The sequence below is a fragment of the Genypterus blacodes genome, unplaced genomic scaffold (genome assembly GCF_046128005.1).
Source record: "Genypterus blacodes isolate CSIRO-AG114 ecotype Tasmania unplaced genomic scaffold, CSIRO-AGI_Gbla_v1 ptg000032l_1, whole genome shotgun sequence".
NCBI classification, from domain to species: domain Eukaryota; kingdom Metazoa; phylum Chordata; class Actinopteri; order Ophidiiformes; family Ophidiidae; genus Genypterus; species Genypterus blacodes.
The window spans coordinates 4,635,130-4,662,764 of NW_027466845.1; the positions used below are offsets into that span (position 1 = coordinate 4,635,130).

The window sequence follows — 27,635 nt, forward strand, 5'->3', positions numbered from 1 at the left end:
TAAGAGAGCGAGTCATATTTATATATTCACATACAGTCTGGAATTCCGAATGATTGAGAAAGAAAAAAGGATATTATCAAAGGCATTATATGTGAAGGGGATGTTTAATAATGTACTTGCAGTTACAAATAATAATAATAATAATAATAATAATAATAATAATAATAATAACAATAATAATAATAATAATAATAATAATAATAAAAACAAATACTTGACGTTATTGTTATTATAAAGGTTTAACTACATTTAATTCGTATATATTTGTTGTATGACTTATTTACTTTCCTCGTTCTGGTCACTGTCCCCTGTCGTTCTGTGACATCGGTTGCATCGGTGCTCGATTATCTCTCCTGGTTACTTGGATCTATTTCTCTCGTCTTTCGGCGTCTCACATGGTAAAAACATGGCGGCGCCCGAGAGTGAGATGCAAGTTGTGCCTGCGAAGAAGCCCACAGGTAAACACAAACCTCCAATATGTGATCAGATGGTGTATATGGCAATGTTACGTAAAGAATGAGGCGTTTAGGGCACAGTTGTTTACATAAGCCAAGTTGGTCCATGGCGGCTGATGACATGCAAGAGGAGTGGTTGATGTAACGTCAAATATGTAACTGTGATTATTATAAGACGTAGATTTAGGCAATGCTTTCCCGAAATGAGCCTCTTGAGTTTCCGGTCTGTCTAAATCTACAGCTGCAGGTCGATACGGCGTTATTGCCTGTCGGTCTGCTGACAGATCGTTGCTTGTGATGGTTTACGAAAGATGTTATATTTCATTTCGTTACCAAGAGAGTCGCGATCCCTGTCAGCGCCACTTCCCATGAGTCCCAGGAGGAGATGAGTGTGTGCTCGCTTTATTGAAGGCAGCAGATATCAGTGACAGCCACGACACCCAGACGGCCCCTGAAGTGTCCACGGACCTTCACAGCTGCGTCACGATTCTCGGTTCAGTGTTTGGTTGTTTGTTTTGAAACGCGTCGCACAGGCCAGTTTTGAATATTGGATAACGCGGTGTTTTATAAGGAGTAGTAGCAACAATAAAGTGTTTATAAATGACGAATTTAACAAGCAGGAGCTGCCTGAGTTCTTTCAATTCGTGTTTATCTTTGTCAAATTCAAAATGTCATCGAAAAGTCAGAAGTTGTCTTACGTTTTTGACATTAAGCATTTTTGGCACGTTTCAGCATTATTCAACATAATTCACATTCCATAGCCGGCCTACTGTCTTGTACATTTATACTGTATTTCCTGATTGTTAAACCTGAGTTTTCTAGAATTGAGTAAGTTTCTGATTGTGTCTCTTATGAAGCAGTGTTGAAATCTGAGTCTGCACCATTCCAGCCTGTAAATGTATCAGTGTGATACATATCAGTGTGAGTCACCGTGGTTATATGTGGGCTTTTTGGGCCGGATTCCAAACTTTATTGTGTTGTTTCTGACCTTTCATGGTTCCACAGGGTGAGAATGTTTTTGTTTAATCTCTAAAATCTGACACCTGAAAAATGACTTCAAGCATTGCAGTTGGATTGTAATTCCAGTAGGATTACAGAGAAGTTGCAAAATACTTTTAAAACTGTCAGAGAACAGAGTACAAACATAAGCACAAAAAAATACAAAGAAAGTATTTTATGGGGATGTTTACGAGCATGGTGATATTTCCGATACCCAAAACAGAATAAGATGAAAGTCTAAATGTGCCACCAGGGGCCTTGAGTACCTGCACTCCTGTGTTTATGTGCACTTCACAGCTTTGATCATACTGCTATAAAGGCACTAAATTCATCAATATTAAATAAATAAGAATGAATAAATGATTGTTTTCCAAACGTCATCTACACCCATATGGATCACTGCGATTCAATGGAATACGCCGCCTCCACATGCATGTCATCTTTCTGACTGACGCGGTGACGGCCTGTCGCTGCAGCTTCACACACGCTCATGAATTTGTATGAATCTGATGATCACTCTTTCTCATATGCTGTTGTGTTGGTAAGGACTTTATTTGTAGTACACAACTGAATGCTTGAGCAGGAGCGTGTTTGGTCTCTAGCCCCATTTACCACACTGTATGTCAAGTTGCAATAGGTTTTCAGAAGCACTTGCATTTATTGTAAACCTTTGAAAACTTTAATATTGGGGTTTTGGCAAAAAATAAAGGTTATGTAGGAGGAACAAGAGCATAAAAGCATCTGAAGCTGGTCTAGACTGTCTGAGAACTTCATGGACAATTTAGCAATTCTTATTCATTTTCACTCATAACTTCTTGAATTGTGGGTTGCTCATGTGCTTTAGCTCGTCTCCCGTTGTGCAGTATAAAGTTACTTTGAAGTGTCCCCAGTCCGTTCCAAAATGTCTGACGAGGAAGAAGCCGCATGTTAGACAAAACTGAAACCTCCTGATGTTGGTGAACTAGCGGATGAAGCTAGTGAGGCTCATGGTGGAAGATTCTCGCTGGGGTGACCATGTGTTCTTTTCTTAAGGATTTCATCAAACATTTGTCTTGATGATTTAATCGATCTGTGAGCTCAAACAGCAGAGTATTAAGCAAAGGCCGTTAGAACAGCACGTGTATGTGACTCTATATGCTCCCAAACTCTTAAATCCATACCGGGAGTGACCTTTCAGTGGAAGACACAGATCATTGAGTCATCACCATTGAACTTATTGAGGATCTCCTGCTGCGTCAATTTGAGCTTCATCCCTCCTCCACCCCATAACCAATCCCAGCCACTAACAAACAAGATGTTGTATGCTTACAATATGTAGGTAGGACTTGTGTGTTATTCGCCAATAGACTAGAATAGATTTGTTGTTTGTAATCAAATGTGGCGGATGCTTGTCATATGATATCCTATGAGTGGACTCGTACTGTTGAATATACTGTTTAATCATAGTACCATTGTGTGACAGGTGAAAATGGTCCCTCGAGTTCGAAACCTTTCTTCCTGCTCTGTTTCTATATGAACAATGTTGCCATCGGCTCAATCGTGTCTCTCTCTCTTCCAGTTCGAGGGCCGCGGCGAGTAGCCAATCAAATTCCAAATGACATCCTGCAGGACCCCGAGCTACAGGAGGCAATCAAGCTCCTGCCTGCAAACTACAACTTCGAGATCCACAAGACAGTTTGGCGACTGAGACAAGCGTCAGCAAAGAGAGGTGAGCTCCGTTTTTTACCCCTGAGGAGGATTCAGCGGGGATCATCAAGCCAATACAGAACTATCAAACTGAATCCAACACAGACCTCCGTTCTCATCATTTAGGAGAAAATTGTCAGATTTCACACTTACGGATCAGTTGAAGCTTTCGCTGCTTTTGCAAGGGCACAAAAATGAGTCACACGTTGGAAGGGAACCAGTGGGGGGGTGTCTGGGAGTCCACCCACAGAAACTGGTGGTTGTTAAAACGTGACATGGATATTATGTAAACTCTGAGCCAACCACGTCTCCCACATGTTGGCTGGAGCGCAGGCCTCTCCGCCGCAGAGTCGACATGTAGACGCATAGAATTGCAAAGTGGGAATGATGGCGGGCTTTAATGCACGAGTCATGTCAGTAGACTGGATGGATGATTCGTTGCAGTTGCGCTCCGACCGTGCTAAATATGCACGTGATAATTAAAAGCTCATTCATAAAGCTTCCCTCACATTAATCGCCAAACTGGGATGCCTTCACCAACACGGGCGAATCCAGTGAAAATTGGAGCATTAATGATTTTCTGCATTATCATTTAAATAAACTCCCTAATCAACTGATCTCAATATTTGCAGTTTGAGGAATCACTGTAGCGACGCCTTTTTCCAGGAAAATATAGAAAGTAAAGAGTTGACAGCGTTAAATCTCTCTTACTGTGTTATGAATTACTTTTAAAAAGTGGGAGCCTAAAATATGACATACTGCACTTTCAAGCTTCCTGTTTATATTTTAATAAACTCCTCCGCAAACTGTCTGAGCCGTAAATAACTATAAGAAGACTTCGGCTTCAGCTTCAGCTTCAGTTAATGTTGAGCACAACAGATAAACATCAAATAAGGGAGGCAAACACGGCTACACTGTGTCGGACTCGGAATTTGTTTACTTTATGTTAAACAATCCCACACTGAGATACTCTCCTCTGTATTCTCTTCCTTAACAACTCCTTTGCCAGTTTGAAAAGGTAAACACGCAACGGATGTACAAACACATAGCACACGTTTTTTACTGAGGGCCATAAGGAAATGGAGGACAGCGCCCGACAGAAGCGCTCGGTGGAAATGCCGCCCACACGTGCGTCTGTGCTGTGGCCCTGCTTTGATTACATTATTTCACAACCTGCGAACCCGCCCGCTTGATTCGCACAGGTTAAGCCGGTTCTGCCTCAAATCGACAACAGACTCGGTTTGTAAAGGGAACTGATGACTGAAACCCAGAACGTTCTTACAGTGACCTACTCAGTACCTTTTACATGCGTGTTAAAACGTCCTTAATGTGATGGAAACAAAGAACTCTTATTCCAGTAGGCCCTGATTTTGTGATTTCGTAAACACATCTTGCTGATACGCCCGTCGTCTCTGCAGCCGTTTTGCTCTCGGTTCACTTGACGGCATATTTCAGAGATGCATTAAGTTTGTTTGGGCTTGGCGAGTTAAAGCCGTCCATCATCCCCCACAGGAACTTTGCTCGACAGAGATTGAAGACGACATTTAAGTTCCGGCTGATAGTGTCTGAATTCAAACGTTTGCTCATTAACAACGGCAGACACATTTGATGCTTTTGTGTGGTGTTACCGGAAAAAGGGCATTTATTCAGATTTTATCCCACTTAGAGTTTGTTCAGCTGTCACCAAAAACAATAAAAGAAGGCAAAATCCAACATCACAACTAGATATCAGACAGATGATCCATATATGGTGTTTGTTGTTGTTGTTGTTGTTGTTGTTGTACCTGAGTGTAATGTGACAGTGGACATCATTTAAACTGATTTACTGTATGCACCACTTCTTCAAATGAATATGAATAGACGACATAATGTCATCTACACTACAGCGAGCGTACAGGTTTCTATAACAACAAGGAAGTCATGCTTTTGTTTTGCTGTGCGATTGCGTTTCTTCACATAACAGTTTATTGATTTAATGTACCAGGCAGTAAAGGCATGCAGGTTGCATGAATGTACGATAGAAAGTATTACAGTGTGTAAGGTTAATAATCATTTATGTAGTTAAACTTGGAAATGATGTAATGGAAACTCCAGAAGTCCTCATTGGCCTCAGACATTAAGTTCTTTGTAAATAGAACTATTGTTTATCAGACAAAAATCACCGAATGGGCAGAGGAGCACAAGAATCTGAGACAATGAGAGGCCCCATCTGGCCGACCCTCTCTGCATTTCCTCATTATCTGGTCTCTCTCGGCTCTATAGAAAAGAAATGTACTTCTGCTGATTCGATTTGTGCATGAAAACCCCATTTTAGGTTTTTAGGTATTGTTTACTATTGATTTCACATTTTCATGTCAGTTTATGTAGTCGATGCGAGTGACATGGGCCCGGTTGGATTACAGCGTTCATGCACGTGACTGTTGCAGCTTTGCTTTGCTTTATTCTGGAAGGTGAGATACCTTTTAGAACAAAATCTACATTATATGCATTCAAACCAGAGGAACAGTACCTTTATTAATAGAATCTATTGCTACAGTTCGGTGAGATATCAAAATTCCCTACTTAAAATAACTTTATTTGTTGTTATGTAATGTCAAACGGCATATCTCTTAAAATCATAAAGCCAAACTCAACATGTTTCTCTCTGCGGTTCATTACAGTGGTAATGAGCACTGGGTTCAGTTTGTACGCTGTTGTATCCTGCTGAGCAAAGCAGATGTTTTTATGAAAATATCATATCATCATTTCAACACAGCATAAGATCTACTTAGCTGTTTGTTAACATGAAAGCGTTTTGTATTGTTTGCTTTCGCGAGCTCTGCCTTCATTTAAAAGTCAAAATCGCGCAAGTCAACAAAGCCGACTCCTCAACAGTTTGTGCGTCAATGGGTTAATTATTTTGGCACCATGCGGCGCATTTATTCATGGACATGTTCTCAGCCAGCATATGGTAAAGCCACAGGATTGTTAGATTTGGTGGTAATTATATCAACAAATAGGCCGTAAGTTCCTAATGGGTTTGATCCGCTGCTGCGCTGAGCTCTGCTGTGTCTTTGTCCTTTTAATTACCTGATCGCACCTCTGTGGATGTGTTTGTGTTCAGAGTCTTCATTGTTCTCTGTATGTCACTCCAAGAGCTCTGAATTGATTTTTCACTCAACGTCTTGATCCAGAGGCGATGACTAATGATTCATCTTGGGAGACTGTACTTCACTATTTTGTTCTTTAAAATCAATCAACCAATCTCAGTTCATTCAAATCAGGAATATATATCCCATGATAGACTATTAAAGTATATAGTGTTGACCAGATCCATATAGATGATTAAAAACCACTGGAAAGCAGTAAAGTCCCATAAATAATAGTAAAAACAATAACGATGATAATGATGATAAAAGCTTCCAGTAAAGTCTTCAGGCTGATTTCCTCAGGCAGGCGGTTCCATAGTGAAGGAGCCCTAAACACCAAAACCCTCTGCCAAAGCTTCTAATCATTTGATGTCGCCACATTTTATCGTCTCCTCTTGATGGTAGCAGAGTGGCTCAGCTGTCAGCTCAGTTCTGGGGTTGAACAGCTCGCGTCTCATCTTCGCATAGGACAAATCCTTACGTCTGAAGTGTGGCATCAATGGAAGCGTTTCTGTTTTATAAGACGGGTTGTGTGTCGGCTCGTTCTACCTTTGGCAGAGGAAAGAGAGACGTTTGACTTTGCCAACATTTGTTGAAATAACGAGGAAAACTCAACCTTCAAATTCTTCCCTTTTTTCTCAAGCTATTGCTTCTGAAAACCCTCATTGTTCGGGGGGAAATTTTCATTCAGCCTATTCCCTGTGAAACTCCACATGGGTGGCGTTTCATTGGCTGCCTCTGGGCTACCAAAACATCATCTTTTACTAATGTAAATGTCAAAATGCAAAGTCTCTCGCTCATTCCTGCCTTGGGTTGGAATATGCAGATGGCACGGCAGGAGAATTGAATCACTTTTCTGCGTCGTCCCCGTGGGGAGTGCGTGTCGTGCCTCAGCCTGCTGGCGCTACTGTTCCTGTTGTGTGACGTTTTTTTTTTGTGTTTTTTTTTTTTATTTTTTATCAGAGCTCATCCTCTCCCTCTGAACTCGCCGCGCACAACTCACCTTATCACCCGCGCCTCTCTCTGTTCCTCTCCCGGCCTTTGTGTCCATCTGTTTCTTTGTCAGCCTTTGAACTCCTCTGGAAAAGCGTGGGGGGCTGTGCTTTTCAAACAGAGGACCCAGGAACCTGCAGCAGAATTTTCATTTTCGCTGCCCAGTCGATAGGCGCGTTTGTTTCGCGTCGCCTCCTCTCGCACAGTATTGACATCTCAGACTCTGCCTGTTTAACTAACGCACTGTGTAGGGTTTGTTGTAGGCTGCGCTCGAAAATCAGAGTTGCGGTCTGAGTTGTAGTCAAAATTTAAGCAATTTAGGCATTTATTTGTCAATTTACACCCTGAATGTTTCCAGACAGTAAATGCCTGGACGCCGTCTTTCAATCAGCGTCGGCTGATTCACAGGCTTGGTTGGACCATTATTGGACCATTACTGTAGCTTATAAGCAAGGTTTGCACAATCAAACTTGTTTTCAACAGCAATTATACCTTTAATAAGCAGACGGTTGCGTATTTTAATCAAAGTTAAAAGCAATATAGAGACAGCAACTGGCAAAATGGATCAATATTATTCTTATTTCAGTGCTTTGGTGGTGAGTAAGGCGCATTCCAAAAAAGGATTGGAACCATTCTGGTGTATCCACAGGTTGAGAGCTCATTCTCATCAGTGGGTGAGTTAGAGCTCCATCTCACCTGCGTGTTAAGATTAAGGAAGGACAATTAGCTGGAATCTTCAGTTAAATCTCAGTAGGAGTCCTAATAATTGGAGTTGGTGAGAAATACCACGAGTTAGAATCTAATTTGAGGGGCGGAAAAAAAAGTTCCACCGTTTACTAGAAAGAGAATTGGCGCCTTGTTTGTTAAATCGTGTGCAAGGAGGAGGAAAAGGAGAAGGAGGAGGAATTTCCACCCACTGCAAACACTTTAAGCACTGGTCTTTCCGATGGTGGCTTGTGGATTTCAGGAGAATTGTATAAGTCCGTCTTTAAAGAGAGATTTTAACTTGCAGATATCTGATGAGTCTCTGTCAATCTTTACTTTTTGGTCCTTCTGATGAGCTGACATGAGGCTGAGTGTAGATCTGAGTTTAAGATGCAAGGCTTTAAGTAAAATCAATGATAAGAAACCGGATCAAATGTTCCTGATAGATGCAATATAAGTGACGGCAGCATGCAAAGCTTTATCAACTCTATCAATTTTGCCGTCTGTGACATTGAGCTCGTTTTGCCGATGACCCGACAATATGAAAAATGCATAAAAGACGTCTGGCAGATGGATTCTTTTCTGGCCTCAGAGATCGTGCTCAGTTTGACCTTGCCTATGAATATCTCTCCTTTCTGTCGCGTTTGCAATGCCCGCGTTTCACAACAGCTGTTCAGCATCGCACACAATTCTCTACCATCCGAAAAAGTAGGACTGTAGTTAGAGAGCAGATGGAAAATAAAGAAGCGATGCAGCCTTGTGTGCGTCGGGTCTTGGGGAACCTTGAATCCGTCGAAAGCCTTTCCTTTGGGTGAACTATAAAATGTCTGTGGAGCTGTTCTGTTCTCCAAGGTCTTCTGTTGCACAAGCAACAAATAATCAAAAGGTTATGCACTTTCTCTTTTAGATGACTCCCTCAGCCCCGATACAATACACGTCGTGGGCAGCACTTTATTCCTCCTTTTTGTCACTACTCAAACCTTTCCTAGGTTACCAAAGCGCAGGGACGAACGGGACAAAAGCTGTTACAAGAATGGAATCATAATGTATGTGTGTGTAATATTTTAGATTCTGATGTAATGTTTTGATAACCACTGTCCTCCAAGCACCTTCAACAGAAAAACAAGCCCAGATTGACAAAACTCAGCTTGTCAGTGGCTGATGACCAATAAGTACTTAAATGTTTTGACAAATTACTGTAGAGAATGACCTTTCTCAACTCTCAAGACCTCTTGTCATCTCCTTAGCAATCTACAAATACAGAAAGGTTTCTAGGCGAGCAGTCCAAAATGGCCTTTTCCCTCCCGTCTCTACAGAGTGTTCCTTCATACAAAACATGACAATAGCTGAAGCGCCAGCAGCAGGTGAAGGTTAAAGCAGCTTTTTGTCGGTTTTATCTGCAGGCTGGACACACAGGCCTGGAAGTGTGTTTGGCTCAGTTTAAAGTAAATATATACACGTAAATAAACACAACAGCTGTACCTGTTTAAAAAAGGACATTAAGCTCCCGAAACGTTCACATCTGCTGGTACATCTATGCTCAGTTTACACTTGATTACATACATCTCCTCTGCTTGTGCACCTTGCTGTCTTGTGTAAATGTTTTACGCGGTGATTGAACACCAATGTGTGTTTTGGGTTGTGTGTGTATATTTCCCGTCTTGATACTTGTTTGAGTTTGTCCCTGTGGGTGATCCTCATGCTGCTGTAACCAAAGAATCTGCCGCATTGGATCAATAATGAATTAGTCTAGTCTGTGTAATCAAAAATTTGTGCGTCTGTACTTATGTGTACCGATGTCGTGTTCAGTGGTGGTGGAGGAAAGTCACGGAAGCCAGAAATAAAGGATTAACTTTTCCTTCCCGGCTCAGCACTTGGCCCCAGATGAAACATCCCTCACCATTAAATAAAGTCAGGTGTTCCATTGTTGAGGCGTGTGTGCAGATCCAACCTCGCGGCGCACACGTGCACACCCGGGCGTTGGACTCACCTTTCGCCGACGGGAGCAGATTGAGAAAGCTCTTTGCCTCTGTCAGCCTCTGCCGTGCTGTGCCCTGAAAGCTTTCTCCGCTAATAAACTCGCCCTTTCCCAGGTAATGACCTGTCTCTCACTGTCTGCATGAGTGCCTGGCGATCCCTTAACCTTTTATCAGTAAGAGGTGCTCTCGCTCCTCCTCTGTTCACACACAGCTCCATCCATCACTCCGTCACACGGCCAGCCTCCCCTCAGCCTCCTCCTTGGCCTTTTTGTCCGCCCCAGCTTTTATTGTTTAATACTGCCCTGGCACTGAAGTCTGGAAATTGTTTTAAGTCTAGCCATGTGAAAGTGACTGTGCAGTGAATTCAATGTCTCTGAATTGTATGTGTCCACTGAGACACCAGTAGACTTATTGAAGTAAAGTGTGACGGGGTTTGACAGGGAGGAAATGCCATGGTTGTTTGACGAGAAACCTCTTTTCCCCGGCCAGTGTGCCACAGCCCAAACACTCGCCTGTGTGACACATCGTGAACACGTTAAATCAAGATGAAAGACAAGTAAACGATTGCTGCAGATGTGGCGTTAAGTGGCACAAATGCAGTGTAATGCAATCGAGTTTCTGCTCATGAGAGATTGTGATTTTCATGGACGCTATCTGAAGATGAAGCCAAGGAATGGAAAAGCCACTACCTCGGGAATGTCTGCTTTTTTGCAGATGGTGATGTCGTCTTATATCAGCTTCGACAGGCTGACCAATGTTATTTGCAGTGAAATGAAGGCGTGCTTGAAAAAAGTAAGTCCAAGTAAGAACGAATGGCAGTAAGAATAGAATCCGAGCAGTCAACTGTTCCAGGCCCAGCCCAAAGTTCTCTAGGAAGACGAGGAAGATCTCCCCAAACCTTAATGTATAAGTCTAAGAAGAAGAAGAAGAAGAAGAGAAGCAGGCATGTGTAGAACTGCTGCTCCTCCACGTCTAACAGAGCCAGCTGATGCAGTCCAAGGCACCCGATGGCCCCCGAATCTGAACGCCTGCCTGGGAGACCAGAGGGCAGACCTGGACCCAGGCCGGAGGGATTGGAGCTAGTTTGCTTATCCCGTTGCTTCCCAGACTGGGAAAAACGACAGAAACTGGATGGAGGGAATTTGGATAATGGGTGAATCGATGTGAATCACTAAACATACAGCCTAATGCCAACACAGACATGCTTTGTTTCCTAAGCCAATTGGTGAGATAATAGGCGACTTGTTGGGAACAGATCACAGTCATTATGTTTCATTGTTCCCAAACAGGAAACAAACGTATTATTAATCTTTCACAGATTTTCCAAAATAGCATGGAGCGTTTGTTTGGGGGTAATTATGTTATTGTCGAGTGACTATCATTTGGATCGTTTCTTCCTCAGAAAACAGTTTTCCATCTGTGTAATTAAAGCGTTTCAAGCCCAAATGCGAAATGTTAAATGGTTGTGACTGATATGATAATTTTCTAAATAACTCTAAAAGGCTTCACAGCGCCATATGTATATTTTTCTCCCCCCGTTTTGTTAACAATTTATCATTAATGCAACTTAATCTCACCCATCTGTTCTCTCTCACTTCCTGTAATATAGATAGATAGTAATGTGTATTTCTCGCCCTTTTGAACTCAACATCATCCATGCACCGCTCCCCTGTGATACCAGAATGTCGTCATGTTTATTTGATGATCAGATGAAGGGTGAACGTATGCTATATCACGTTTTCTTTGACTATCAAACAAGTGTCTTTAATGTTACGCAAAAGCCGTAGCCCTAATCTATTCAGAAAACCCTACACAGCATTTTTGATGCACAGCTGCTTTCAATTCCAAGAACATGATATATTATTCTGAAAGAGATGGATTTTGCCTTGAGCCCTTTGTTGTGCAGTCATATATTTTATCCCGCAGTGTTTGGGAAGGAAAAGTGATGTGACTTAAAGTTGTTGTTTTTTTTTATCTAGACGCTGGGTCAATTCCCAGTTAAACATGATCTATGTGGATTTGAAGTCCTTATCCTTATTTCTGGTAAACATGCCATTATCACTTAAGTTCATAATCAGGTTGTTCAGGTCGTACCAATTGTATAATCAGCCACGGCCACTCGCAGTTTGCAGCAAATTGTGGCAAAACGGTGAGGACCTTCAAAAAACAAAAGATCCGGCTTGGACCAGAGATTCTTCATGTTAGATTTGTCAACAAATGACCCAAAACAATTTGGAGGAGATTCCGGAAAAGACTGTTCAGGAAACATTCTAAAAGGCTGAAAATCTAGTTTGGTCGAGGGTGCGTGGCCTACATGAATTGATGTGTTTAGACAGAAAGGATTTTCACAGATCGCTCAATGTATGGAATCCTATCAGGCTGGAATGAAGATTTCAGTAAGGTGCTCGAGTTCCTTCACTGCAGCAGAAAGTCCAACTGATCGTCACACCGTCGGGGTCAAGTTTCATTTTCATGAGCACATAACCACAGCTCTCATCAGATGATCATTTTTCTCTCCAGGAGGATAACCTTTTTTTATTGAAATGTGAAATATTTAAATCCAGATCACCTGTGATTCACTCACCTTTCGTCCACCATCATTTATAATTTTACAGCCGGGAGCTGAGTAGAATAGGAATCTCTACACTGCAGCGCACCTTAAAAAATTTGGACCAGCTTTTTTTGTAGAAGCTCTCATGCAAAAATAACCCTTACAAATTGTGTGAACGTTCGCTAATCAAGGAGGGCGCAGTGCAAACACAGTTAACCTATGGGTACCTCAGGCTATGATTTGCATGATTCACAGTTTTAATGAACATGGATAGATGAGAGGTGTCTTCTCTCCTTGCGCACAGGTGTGTTTCAGAAGATAAGAAAGCTAAATGCGTCTTTAACAGGTCGTGACTGGGTGATCTCACTGTTGCACATCAGTGGATCCAACTGTTAATGTCTCCTGGAATGTGCGGCAACGCCATCAGCGCCGTTCCTCTCTCTTTTCCTAGACGTCCGGTCGGGATGGAGTGGACTGAATTTTGGCTTTATAGACAAACCGGTGCGAGGAAGTGTGTAGGTTTGTGTGTCAGTAGGAGAGTGTGAAAGTGTGACTCATAGCCGCTGTCAGGCTCAGTGAGAGACAGGTGGAAAAGAAGGAGTGGAATCGCTGTGTGCATGGCATGAGATGTAGAGAAAGCCGACCTGTTGTGATTGGTTTGGACTCTTATTTCCAAAAGCCCATCACTCGCTAAGATCAACCAAGAGTAAGACAGCGTCAAAGGGGGAAATTGCCTGGAAATGTTTGTGTTTGCTGTCAGTGAAGCACCTTGCACCCGTAGCAAAGGCTATTTATAGCTGTGCTGTCTAGGATTTATTAACATGTTGTCGCTCTGGCCCAAATATGTGACTTTTATCCCTCTCCATTTCCTCTCTGCCCAACTCTCTCCAGTGGCTTTGCAGTTTCCAGAGGGCCTGCAGATGTTTGCCTGTGTCATCGCAGACATCATTGAGCGGTAAGTGCCAAAAACAAACAAAGAGATCTTGGAAGTGGCTACTCTCTGGCCTGGATCATTGATTTAGCCATTTGGTTTCGCACAGAATAAAATTCAAGAGAGCCAGAAATGTATCAACAAAACACAAATGAGAACAGAGACTGTGATCATTGTTTAAAATATCTAGGAATGGGAGCAAGACGATCAAAACAGGTAGAAGTTATGAAAAACTGAACACAAGACAGAATTGGCTTACATTTTTGGTTGGTATTGCAGGTATGCTTGTATTTGCTGCATCTTGTTCTTGTAATCAAGTCAAGTCTGACCCATCAACTTCTGTTTTCATTCACCTTTGCTGAAAGGAGCTCTGTCAGCTTGTTCAATGCAGCAGTTTGTTTAATGCTCCAGCTAGGCAAATGAATACGGCACCGTAGTGCAGTTCTGCCCTTTCTGGAGTCTGCAGAGATAAACACACTGTTGTTGTTGTTGTTGTAGTAGATCCTTCAAAGCAGGTTTTGGTATGTCTGGGTTTCCACTCAAATCGTGTTCACACTCACAGTGGCGAGTGTTCTCACTCAAGGGAAGGAGTCGATGGCTCAAAGATCTTCCAAGATCGATTACACTCGCAACATGCATATTAGTTCATGTGTGAAGATCCCAAACTAGTCCCTCAGTCATCATCGCTCCCCGCCTTCCAGGATTCACACGAAAAAGAGCCTAAAACCTCAGCTTCACTTGCTCACAGTTGGAGGAGAGAAGACACATTATCCTTGTTAATTACATCTTGTTTCAATGTGCATATGGCTTGTTGCACACCAGCACTCCATCAAGCAGGCACCCAGCAGGCTTTTTTTTGCTCTTCTTCCTCCTGCAGTGAGGAGAGCTTCAGTGTTAATGTGCTGCAAAGCTAACAGTTTGTGGCTCGGGCCTCTAATCAAAATCTTTCAGTGCTTGGTAAATAGAAATGCACATTCTGGAAATCCTTTTGTGAGGTCCATGTTGAAGTGCTACGCAAAAGCTAACTCTGCTCTGCTTTTACATATCTCTCTCTTTTTTTTTTTTTATGTTGTCTCACTTTCACCGTTCGTTGGCCTCCGTGTCCCAGGAGCAGCGTCTGCTAAGTGTTTTCTCAAAGAAAATAGCTTGCATCATTAAACAGCCAGAGTGGATTCCTTTCATAGGTGTCTAGTCGATACTAACCGGCTCATGAGATGGACAAGATGAAGAATAGAGTGGTGCAGGCTGCCATCAACTTTTCAGGCAGGGGCAGGATATTTGATTTCAGACAGGAAACACGGATCGCATCAGGGCTGAGATCCTTTCGTCTGTACTCTCATGTTCCACATGCTAACACGCGTTACACATGTCTCTGAGAAGCGGCATGCAAATTTGCTTTTTAACCTGCTGCAACACTTTTTCTTTCCTTCATTTCCTCCCACAGTAACCTTCACACCTCTCTTACTTGTAATCTCGCCATCATCTCTCTTACACATTTCTTCGTCCACAGAAGTTTCGATAATCGCTCAGTCTTATCAGCCGTCCTGCTATCAGACAGAGAACGGCCACAATCCATGCTGTCGACATTTACGCAGTTCAATTCAAAGGGTCCACCCAGGGTTTCTACTAAATCTGCCCACTGCCTCTAATGAGAGCACTTAGCAGGCACTAATAGGTTTTCTCACTGTCTTCATTCCTCTTTTGCTCATCTCTGTGTTTTCCGCCCTCTTCTTCCCTCCAGACTGTCGCAGAGAGAATGGTTTGCACGGTTTCCCTTCATTTAACCCTGCTGCTCAGTTTCCCTTTAGGCATTTTGTGCATTCATTACAATTCCGGTCTTTCAAATGAGTTTTACGAATGGCTCCTGGAAGCCTGAACGAACATCAGAGGTACCACATCCTGAATATCCTATATCTCATGGACAGATAGAGTTTGGACAAGCAGATACTCATACCGACATTGTCACGCTTGACCTTCAATGGCAGCATATTGCAAGTTAATGAGATTGTCAGCGACGGTCAAACCTCTTTGTCATCCAGGATCATACAGATAGTTAGAAGTCCGTCCTCTATGATGACCGAAGGCGGTGCATGACTCTAACTGACTCATAAGTAAAGGTCACAAGGAATCGAAGCACAGAACAGGGTAGAGACAGCAACAGCATTTGGTGGTTCTCTGCTGAATCATTGTTGATGCGAGTGTGAATGAAAAAATTACAACCTTTGTGAACAGGACGGAAAGGCACTTGAAAGCATTGATCGATGCCCGAGTCCTTTATTGTGCCCAGTACAGCAGTATAAAGTTTCTGTTTTCACACCGGTTGTTGCCCTGGCAGGATAGTGTTGATAACAATCTCAGCACATGCGCTCAGAATTACATCAGTCCCTTCAAAGGCTAAACTAACAGACAAGTGCGGCCTGTTTTGGAGTGATAAATGTAATCCCCACAGATGAGACGGGAGCTATTCATGTTGTGGAGATGCCAGGGGGAAAATTAGATGTAATGAGGGGAAATGCATGGATAAGGCTTTCTGGACGGACACTGACCAAGGCAACCAATAAATGAATATAAATAAATAATCGTTTTTTTAGGGGAAAGCTTAGAGAGAAAGGAGGCATGGATCTGATCACCTAGGCTGTGCTTGGCTCATAGGCATAGGCAAGCCTTGTCTGGTGTGTTGGTGCACTGTATGTAGCCACACAGTTCTACAGGTGATGGGCCCTGAGATTGAATCCTCAATCTGCATGTTCATGAGACGCACAACCTCTGATTATTGTAAAGGATGTAGACACGCCCACATCTCTGAATGCTAATTATTCAAACCCCATTCAATCAACCACTGGAAATAACTGCAATATAAAAGGAAAAGATGGAAATCTGGAAACTGTATCGGCAGATGTGGCTTCTTAAGTTCAAGGTAATAACTGGCTCGTTGCTGATCTGCTTTAATTTTTAGACATTAAATCAGGGATATGCAATCAAGTAGCACGGAGTGTACGTGATTGCTGTCATGCTCATTTTGGGTGCAACTAATCAAATTTCGATCTGTAGACTACTTCTTGCCTTAAATATGCATCTTCTTATTTAGGGTATTATAATATAACATTGACATTCAGCTGGCACTCGTCTTGTAGGGGCCGTTGAAAACCCAGAAAATGGACGTAGGCTTCATATTATGGGTCAAGCATGATATTAAAGGGTAGCATTTGGACACAATGAAAGGCCGCAGGGTTTGAGTATTGGTTTGTGTTTTGGCACAGTGCCTGCTTGTCCTTGTGTCACCCTGCTCATGTTGAGAGGGTCCATCACCAGCAGTACCACAGGCCCTCTTGGAGGTCGTGGGGGTGAAAGGACGAAGCTGTCCTACTGTGAGGGCTTTAGTGGGATGGACTGCTCTGTCTTTTTGAGGATAAGCTGCTCTAAATTGCAGTTGTGCTGCTGTAACCAGCCATCAAAACACCCTGTTCAGACTAAATTTATACTACTAGTAGTCATAGTACTCCCTGTGCTACTTCCTTTGCTTCTTGTTCTTACGCTTCAGAATCAGTGTAACGTGTGAGGCTGTCCTCTATGTGATCACTTTGTCCTTCACATTCCCAGCTTTCACATTCTCAGAGGAATTGAAAGAGGCATGCACAATGACATGAACCTTTATTGTTCTGCAAGAGTGAAAGAGGAAAAACCTTCAGAAATGCAGAAAGAACTGATGCAAGTGCTGTACTGCAGCACGTTCTATTGCCTTTGACGGTGCGTGAGCGGCCTCATTGTAGCTTTTGAATGTTACCTTTATGAACTCCCTTTCAGTGCTTACTGCCGCTCCTGTGTCAGAGTGCAGGGATGAGTAGTGAATAGTAGCAAGCAGGTTGCTTCTCGTCCTTGATGATCCCAAGACATTTGCAGAGAAGATATGATTTTATGTCAATTAATGGCCCCCTAAGGGACGAATAATAAATAGGAAAGGAAAGAAATCCCTGGAGTACTCTGCGTCTGTCCTTTGGTCTCCTCCCAGCTGGACATACCTGGAATACTGATTCATTCATACTGATTAGATAAACAAATTCTCTCATCTTCAGCCATTTAATTCTGAGGTCTCTTCCAATTCCAACTCCTCATCCTCACCCTGTCACTGAGGCTGCGTCCCGACACCCTGCAGACGAAACTTTTCAGCCACTTGTGATTCTTTGGAGATGGGAGGTCTTTATTCTCGACAGAGTCCCGTGGCCCTGGATTTGGAGGTGCTGACCCTCATCCCAGCTGCGTCACACTCTGCTGCAAACTGATCCGGTGCACGTCGGAGGTCACAATCCCTAATGAAGCCAACAGAACTTCATCATCTGCTAAAGGACAGAGATGAAATCCCGAGGTCGCCAAACTGTACACCCTGCAAGTGCAAACGGCGACATGGGAACCGTCACATCCCAAATCACTTCTGTGTTTGTATTTTATATATAATCTCATCGAGATTCCGAGTCGGTTTCTCAATGCACTCCAAACGACCTCACACCTCAAAGAGAGAATAAATACAACAAAGTAACGTGCTGTAAAGTCCTGAGCACAACAGGGACAGCAGGGGGAAGAGAGAGAGGGAGCGAGAGGGATAAAGAGATTGGTTGATTAAAATGTATGAGTAACATCTAACTGGAGGAACTGACTGTTGGCCTGGATTTGACAGTGGTCCTAAACTCTGGTTTTTAGTTTCAAGTCTTTCTGCTGGGTTTTTCCAAGCGCCGTGTTCCTTTCCAAACTCTGTTCTAGCTTTGAGAGCAGTCAGCGAAAAATAAATCCTGGCACTTCAAATTATAATGAGGCCCACATTACTGATTAATATAGAACCACGAGTAGGAAGGAAGATTTTCTAAAAGTCTTATAAATAGACTAGTGACTAAACCTACTGGGTGACAGCTAGGTCCAACCAGCCCCAGCGTTCCGTTACAGTGATGAGTCAGGAATGTGCACATCACCATTTTAAACAACCTCTGACATCCAAAGACATTGAGCTGATGTAGTCATTTACGACAAATCAACGTAATGGAATGTGAAAATGTGGTATGAACGTACATAACGTGCTCAGACTGGAAAATGTGCTTCTGAAGTTGGGAGCTTTTCAGAGTCCGTATTGCTCAGAAGATAAGACGGCGCTTCAGTCTGCTCCCCTTTTGGATTTGCTTGTTATGTTCTCTACTGAGAAGCCAGTCATTCATGGTAGCATGGCCGATTGTACTAAAGGTAACGCATCAAGCTTTTTACTATGGCTCATTTTTTAAGCTTGTGTAGGATGTAGTCAAAGTTGCATCTAGTTCACATCTATAGAAATGCATTCAGGAAGACAAAGCAATAGGTCCTGTACTGCCCTAAAGTCTAAAGTCTCAGTGCTTTTGATGGATCCTTCACTTCTGTAACACCTTGAACACAACCACAAATCACCTGCCAAGGTGTGGCTGGCCGTTTAGAACGCAGTGGGTTTCAAAGGTCTATGTCTCTATGCCATTACTATGCCTTCCTGAGGTTGTTGTGCACGCTGTGATTTAACAAGCCGCCATAGAAGTCACAGCACTCACATAATTCCAGTCTCTCTCCATCCTGTACTATGATTGACACCTGTAAACAGCCCTAGATTGCTCAATGGGTTGTCACATTATGTTTCATGTATTGGCAGGTTGAGGTATGCACAGGCTCCTTTTAAACTGAACTTGATGGGGACCTTCGGCGCATTCATGCTCTCACGTCCTCAGGTTCTTTCCGGCGCCCACAGCACAGCTGAGCTGCAGCAGCACACCCGGGGGAAGAGTGAATGTTCATATGTACAGTATGTTTCCATGTGTGTGTGGGGTCTTTTATTCATGCATGCATCATGTTAATGTGTTTGCATGTGCTCCTACCTTCTGTCCTTGGAACTGTTATGTAAGGCTGAATGAATGCAACAGGCACTAGAAGGCGATCGGCCCCCTGCTCTCACACAAAGCAATGTGCTCGCTAATTAGCTCTCCTGCCAGGCTTACTGTACGCTCACTGCCCACCCAAAGTCTCTCTCCATGTTGATTGGTATCCAATGGTCTGTGACCAATTGCGAAAACCCTAGATATTATGATTTCCTTCTTCTCTGTGTCCTGCCCAGATCTTTCTCATGATATCGGAGTCTGGAGTCTGTGGGCCTTTGAACCTGCATGTGTGTTTGTTACCTAAGCTCCTTGACCCTGAGCCAAGATGTCAGATGTCACCTCTGGACGTGTCCACTAAAACCCTGTGACCCAGTGTCATGATAATTTAGCCTTGTACAGTTGCTGCGAAAATTTCATCAGAAATGTTGAAATCTTTTGGTTGTATACTTTACTATGTAGGTTTGTAATTTTGTGTTGAAGAAAACAGAAATGATGACACAGCCTCTCTCAAAGTGATGATGCAAGTTGCTGCACCACTATGCTGTAGTGTGGTTGAATGTAGCAGAGGGGTCATTTGTTGAGAAGTAATTATGCTGCTAGAAATTTTCACACTCAACACAAAGGACGAAGGCCTTTTATAGCTTTCGTCGTCCTTCTGCGTTAGATTGCTAAGTGAAGCTTCTCAAGTCCCCATGAAGCTTGTGATTAAAGATGCCGACTGAATCCTTCCTGTCCTTAAAAATCTTGATCAATGTTTTCACATCTGGACACAAATGGTGTCCAGACAGACTGATAGGTGCTGACACTGTGTGTACTGTGACAGTTTGGAGGATAGCACCTTGGAAATAGCCAGACCCTTTGCAAAAATATAAAAGTACAATCGATTCAACCTAGAGCTGTAGACAGCAGTAAAATGACTTTGTCTTTGTCTTTGGACAGTACGAGCCCAGCTGGGGGTTGATTGTGTTCATTATTAATGTTTGTATTTTGACTCGCAAATGAAGTTTGAAGGTTACAATTGAAGTACAAGGTTGAAGGGAGCAGTATTCAATTCCGCCGGGCAGGAGGCCTCTGCCGTTACCTTTGACTCTTGAAGAAATAATGATATAAACACATTTTCCCTCTTCTCAGTAGTGCACACCAGAGACGAGCACAGCTTAGTGTGGCGGGTCAGAGGCCGTCGCCCCCTCTGTTCTCCCGCAGCGCTGCGCGGACTGGGCCTAATTGCTCTTATTGGGGACGGCTCAGTCCCAGGCACGTAATTGCACTCTGGGAGATACTTAATATTATGCAGAGGTGATATAATGTAAGGAATATTAAATTTGCTTTAAAATGCCTTTTCACAGCAATTCTGGTGACAGCGTTATGGCGAGTACACAAACTGGGAGGGTAAAAACAAAAACCTGGATAAATTGAAGTATTGCTGTTTAGAAGTGTTAATAAAAGTGTGTTTTAACTTGTATGATGGCTTTGAGGATTGATGGTGCTCGTCTGGGGGGGAAAGGCAGTCACCCAACATGAGACAGCTACCTGTCCTCTTTCATGAGAGGATGCATGAAGGACTGAACTCAATCACCAAGTTCCACCTCAAGCCATCGAGAGTTGAGAGAAATTGTAATGAACAGCCGTTGTCGCCCCCCCCTAATACAAAAAGATAAAGTGTCTTAAAGTTAAACATGTACAGTTGGACAGAAATTATGACAAGCAGCTTAAGAAGAGAGAGGGGAAAGGAGTCAGAAGCTTAGAAAAATGAAGAGAGGGGATAGGGATTGTGAAATGACTAGCGGAGGCAAAGTGACAGATGATGGAGGGAGGCCTTAGGGGTGAATGATAGAGCGTCTAGATGGAACTTCATCCATTGAGACAAGAGAAGTGTTTTATAATCATTCTTTCTCCGATTTGTCTTTGCTGTCACGACGATTTTGTCCAGGAAAGAAGCGGTGTACTGCGTTTGATGGATATCGCTGTCTTCCTTGGATTGTGCAGATGCAGCAGGCGAACAAGGTTACCGGTCCAAACTTTGCTTCATCCTGCTAGTAAATGGTTTCTCATTTGCATTCCCGGCTCATTTGCAACTGTTCGCTGCTTCGTTTACCTAAAGTAGCCTCCCAAAAGGTGCGTTCGCACGTGGGGCTTCCCATCATTCCCACGATCCCGCCGCCGTGATTGATTTACCTCAGGCGGGAGGTGAATAAATGGAGTTGTTCAGGCACTGGCCAGCATTAGCAGCTCCGAGGAGGCTTTAGTGTTCTGCTCTCGCGGTGGCACAAAAGCGCATAATACCCCCATTATCCATCCTCATTGGTGCCTCATCCACATTCCTGTTTTCATGCCCTCGTGGATCTGATAACCGCAGTGTCAGGCTAGATTTAGTATAACGCCATTATTTTTTGGAGATCCCTAGAGATTAGATCTGTGTGCCAAGCCCTGGAGTTTTCATCATCGTACAGCAATATCAGCAAAACATCACACACACTCATAACAACTGCTGCCATATCACCATTTGGTTTTTATTCAGTAAATTGGATCGCAGCTCTTCTAAGCGCCCTCTGCTGTGCCGTGCATTTTTGGGGGCTGTCTTGATTACGCCGCCGCGGTGCTTTTATGTAACGACCCCACGGCTCGTGCTTTTGAATGAGCGCCATGACAAATAGATGAGATGCACTCACAAAAGCTGCAGTAATGATGTTGTTTTTCAGAGAGTTCTAAGGATTATTTAATGGTGTTATTGAAATCATCAGTCTGAGCATCATCCTGTGCTCCCTGCCGTCCATCTATCCGTCTATCCAATCCAATGTTGAGTGGTTGTGTTTCATGGTCGTATTTTACAGGGGTCCTCCCAAATTATCACTGTGGAAGACGAGAGGGGAGGGGGATGGGCGGGTCAACATGACGGTAAAATGTAAAATAGCACACTGAGTGGACCGAGAGAGGCGGAGAGAACATTCTGTCCTTGTTTTTATTGCCAAATTGGTTTTTGAACAGCGGCTATTTAGTTTGATGTGCAGAAAGCAGATTACACATATCCAGTTTGCTAATATGACAAATCTGGTAACAAGCAGCCACAGCACTTGTCACCACACTCATCCCTCTCGTCATCCTCATTCTCTCCCATGCTTCATCTTGCTCCCTCATCTGCTCTTTGCCCCCCCCCCCCCCCCCTCCTCCTTCACTCATCACATATCCTTCTTCTCCTTCAGCTCTTCTCTGTCATCACTCACTCCAACTCCTTCCACCGCTCTAGTCCTGCTGATTTCATCTCACTCCTCTCACCTAAATCTCGTTCTCTCAGAGGAAATAATGAGGGCTCGACTCAGCTGAGTTACCTTGAGAGACGCCCGCCCCCCCTCCCATGACGGTGTAACACAGCCATGTGCCAGAGCCCACATGATGGGATTATATGGGGCTGGTGCCGGTTTTGGAATGAAACAGTAGGTGAACTATCAGCAGATGCAGGAGAAGCATTTCTCACGCATACATTTTGTATACCAGTGAGTCCAACCCTGAACCTGCAGGCGTTCCACTTTGCAAACATGCCACACGTGCTCATTTGGGAGGCGCGCAGTGTTGCTGCACCTGCGCTCACCTCGCTGACCAGTCTGCTGCTGTGCTATTATTAGACCTGAGAGGTAACATTTGGAGAGCTGGCACAGGCATACGGCCAGATAACCTACTGTACACTGTGCCGCTTGTCTCCCGACGCAGACGCCTCGGCGAGACGATTCAGGCCGTCCTGTTCGGTGTAAGAATAGTGCCTCGGTGTGGTGAATCTCTGGGGCCAGCCTCCTTCTCCATGAGTCAAAGCACACCTCGCTCGACGCGGTTCAGCAGGGACATTTGTGTTGAATGTACAATCGTGTTTGGAAGTCTATGGATCCCTCCCAGCGTTTGTGTGAATCTTTCCATTTGTCTCTTTTCAGGCATTTGTTTTCTCCTCGCCGCTCACAGATTCATTCACATAAATTCACCTGCACACACACACACACACACACACACACACACACGCACACGCACACGCGCACACAAAGGCAGTGGAAGCGATTCAAAGCCATGCCAGAGTGCTACATCATTATGTTGTTTCCATAAATAAATAAATGTGACAGCAGCGTTCTATACTAAAGCCAGCAATGAGGCTCTGCCGTGTTTCAAAATGTGTTCAACTCGATTTCCTAAGTTCTTGATTTCATTTTGGGCTGATTTATGACTCTTGCTGTCATAGCTGTCCCATAGCATGAGATTCTTAAACCCCTGAAAGTCTTATTATTATTAATGTTGTGTATTTTGTTGTGCTGTCTATACATTCACCATTTTCATAGGATAGAGATTTTCTCATAAGAACTACCAGCATCCAGTATCTTACTCAAAGTTTATGAAGATGTCAGTTTTATTATGAGCTCTGGGCTCTTTGAAGACGCGCCATCGCAATCTTAAGCCGCTCCGGCAATCTTTTGAAAACATCTGACAGTTATCTCATTATACTTACAGAAAAGCACACAACACAGGGGCACTTAGAGGACTAATCTACCTACTGTACGCCCGTGTGCGTTTATATTCTCATCCAGAGATTTTGTGTCCTCTGCAGTGGCGACGAGTACGAGAAGGAGGGGCCGCTCGCCGAGGTCTCATTAACGCTCCACACAGACGCACAACAGCTGCTGCCAAACAACAAACATTACATTTCTTATTTAATGTCAATAGTACAACGTGTGTGTATTTGATGCGTAGTGACAGTAATAGATACAAAATATCACCACAAATTGGCACAATAGTCAAACATGAGCGTAACTCGGGCGGGTCGGGGAAACATTATTAGGACTGTTGTTTGCGTCCCTAGAACTGTATCAGCACTCTCACTCACACACACACACACACACACACACACACACACACACACACACACACACACACACACACACACACACACGTACTATAGGAAAATTTGCATCCGCTGCTCTGAAAATGTAAATATGATCACATTCATCATCTGGCCTTATTGTTTAGCGGACTGAGAAAATGAGAACAATATTACACTTAGACTGCAAGTACAGCATCATTTCCCCCGTGTGCTACATCATAATATAGATAACCAAATACGAGTCGTTCTTCAACCGCAGTACTCCTTCCCCAAGTCCATTCTATGAGGAAGACACCTCGACTCGAGACCCGTCAACACCAAGCTCCGAACATCCACATCAGCAGGTTGTACAAACGTGCTATCACAGTTGTCGGTGTGCTAATTCACATCGACAGAGACACAGGATGGTTTTTGTGTGTTGAGATAGGGGAGTTTTGTCTCTGAGTTGACAAAATTGAGGACAGCTGCCAACAAGCCCCCCCCCCCCCTTCTTCTTCTTCCTCTTCATCTTCTTCTTGGTCCCTTGCTGGCATCAGAAGAAAGCACTGACATCGTCTGAAAAGAATCTAATCTGCTGCAGAGGACGGGAGCAAAGAGATTAATCTGCTTTATGCGTCCCCTCCTGTCGCACGCCGACCAAAACAGAGACGAGGGACATGCCAGTTACACAAGATATCAGCTGTTGGTAAACACAGGGAGGCGCACACATAATCCTACATAAATTCTGTGTGTTTGCGTTACGGTTTAGCCACAGATTTGAACGTCGTCGTTTTAGAACAAACCTTGGAATCAGTTCTTAGAACGTCTCACACATATTGAGCCGTAAGCTGAGGAGGTAAATTAGCGAAGGCTGTTACGGGGTTCAAAGCGGTGACATCTTAATTACATCTTAATGACATTTGAGTTGAACCGGCTGAACCGAACACCAGGAGACGAGCTAAACAAACGCTGATATGCAGAGGAGCAGGGAAGCGACTGATACCAGAGACGGCGCCATGCAGGAGGCGAGGGACTGAGATGTATGAAGAGAGATGGGGAGAGGATTAATTTGAAAGCGGTGTGTTTTCTGAGACTGCTGGGCCGCACCGCACACTGTATGCGACACTCATACGCTAAGTCCTGTGTGAAATGGTGCATCAGGAGCAGGATTCGATTAACGCTGATACACTTCGCCTCTGCCGTTCCCGCTCACCTACTTCTGCTCTCCCTCGCTCTTCTCTTTCTCCCAACGGAGACATGGGACCGTGCGTTGCCCGGTAATTACCGCCGCCCAGTCACAATCCCTATCACGTGTCTCATATGGGCCTTCCTAATCAGATTCTTAGCATTTATTACCGGGAAATTTCAGGGTTACTCACTCCGGAAAGAACTACAGGCGCGCTTGCCAGTGATGCAGAGTGATAATGGTGTTTCTGGCAGATACTGTAGATGACTGATTAAATGCAATCATCCTCTGAAGTGGCTTTACTTTTGCATGGCAGCTATACCGTCTGATCTGGGGGGTGAGTCGCAGGGAGTCGCTCCTCTTTATTGTGCTCGGTTGTGTATTTTTAGCTGAAGGAGTCATGCACATTCATGCAACTCCCAACCAAGTCAGCGGGCTGTCATGAAAGAACAATGGTCTGCGGCGAACTAGCAAACTGGTGTACAAGTCTACAAAACCTCAAGCTTACCCTGTGTTATTATGTCATTTTCTGTAACCCATAATTGCTTAACGATGTTGACAATAGACACGAACTCAGGCGTGCGGCAAAGCCAAACCTCGACGGGAGGGATGGTAATTGATTCAGGATCTAGGAAGGCAAATATTTATTTACCGGTTCAGCTGCCCCGTCTGTGTTTCCCCGGGCTCAGCTGGCCCAGACTGCCCTTCGCTTGACAGTGGCCATTAGAGGAGAAGGAACAAGGGAGGGGAGAAATGGAGAGGGAGAGAGAGAGAGAGCAAGAAACTACAGGAGCGAAGATGATGAGGAGGAGGAGGCCCCGGAGAGAGTACAGGGAAGACATCAGGAGAGAAAATGAAATGAAAGACGAAAGGCTAAATAGAAACTTTGTGAGGAGGTAAAGTGTGAGGGCCTTGTAGACAGAGAGAGAGAGAGAGAGGATGCGGGTGGGGAGATTGGGCAGCAGGACACGCATTACCATTGCTTTGCCTGGTACAGATGGCCCCTCTCTCCTCCACTTCTCTAAACCCTCGGTCTTCCATCCTGTTCTACCTGTAGCCCAAATCTGTCAGAAGGTGTCTACGAGTCCTCCCCCCTCCCCCATACACACTCACCTCGTCTTCCCGTCTCTCCCCCTCTCCAGTGTGTCACGCCCGTGTTTACTCCCCCACGCCCTCGGCCTCCATCCGTTTTACATCTACGTCGCACTCGATAGGTTTACGGAGCGTTTTATTCGCCCAGAAAGTGGTGATAAAAGCAAGATTTCAGCAGATCTGAAGGTTTTTTCTAAGGACAAAGTAGAACATTAGGCCCACGTGGTCTCTGCTACTCCTCCTCAACCTACTTGTGGCTAAATAGCTCATTCTGATGCAATACCTTTGTTGCTGAGACTGTTTCTACTGTTGCCAAGCAGATGTGCTTTAGAATCCAGGACACCTTAGTATGGACCAAGACCCCCCCCCCAAACTCTACTCTCCTTATTTATGCTTGTCCCAGCGTTCCTTTTCTTTTCCCTCGTCTCGTCTGGCTCTGGGCAACCTGCTGACCCCCGTTTGGCCGAGCCACAGCCCCCAATCAGCTCGTGCTATGTCGGGGGTGATTAGCTGTCAGTCACCGAGAGCAAACGAATAGCCGCGTGTCATTCTGATCACTCTTCAACTCCTTACTGCTGTCATGCACTATACATCCCAATCCGCTCAAGCAAGTGTCTAGGGATCAATTATACTCAGTCTCAATCATCATCGCGTCGGGCCCGCCATGCCTTACGTGTTGATCACCAAGGTAATGATTAACAGCAGGCTCACATGGTCCCTCTGGCCAAAAGGATTAACATCTCCATGTGTATTTTTATCGCAGGTTCACAGATGCGGACACCATTGTGATGGGCGACGTGACCTACGGAGCCTGCTGTGTGGACGACTTCACCGCCCGAGCCCTGGGAGCCGACTTCATGGTGCACTACGGCCACAGTTGTCTCAGTGAGTCTCTCTCTCTCTCTGTGTTTGTCTCTGTGTATGCTTGTCTTCCTCTCCCTCTCTCATGCATAATTTACATAACAATTGTACAACACGTGGAGAGGCGAAGTGAGCAAACATCAAGGACGTCCGTCTGCCGAAAGAGAGCGGCATGAAGAAGAAGAAGACGGAGGAAGTCCGAGCACAGACCAATGGACAGAGGCAGACGGGGAGACGGCGCTATTGATCAGCGGAAGACGTAACTAGTTAGTGTACTCGCCCCGGCTCTAGCATGGAACACACATCAGACCTTTGGAGCCTGGACATCGCATTTACCCAACAGATCAATGGAGAAC

The 27,635-nt window shown here is 44.2% G+C and overlaps 1 protein-coding gene across 1 annotated transcript in view; it reads left to right on the forward strand.

Annotated features, from left to right (window-relative positions):
* Positions 1-352: 352 nt before the first annotated feature.
* Positions 353-27,635, forward strand: part of dph1 (diphthamide biosynthesis 1) — a 46,583-nt gene continuing 19,300 nt past the window's right edge. The window contains exons 1-4 of the mRNA XM_076146589.1: positions 353-458; positions 3,013-3,162; positions 13,388-13,451; positions 27,182-27,303. Of these exons, the coding sequence (XP_076002704.1) occupies positions 407-458; positions 3,013-3,162; positions 13,388-13,451; positions 27,182-27,303 (388 nt within the window). The 5' untranslated portion in view covers positions 353-406. The remainder of the gene's footprint in view (positions 459-3,012; positions 3,163-13,387; positions 13,452-27,181; positions 27,304-27,635) is intronic.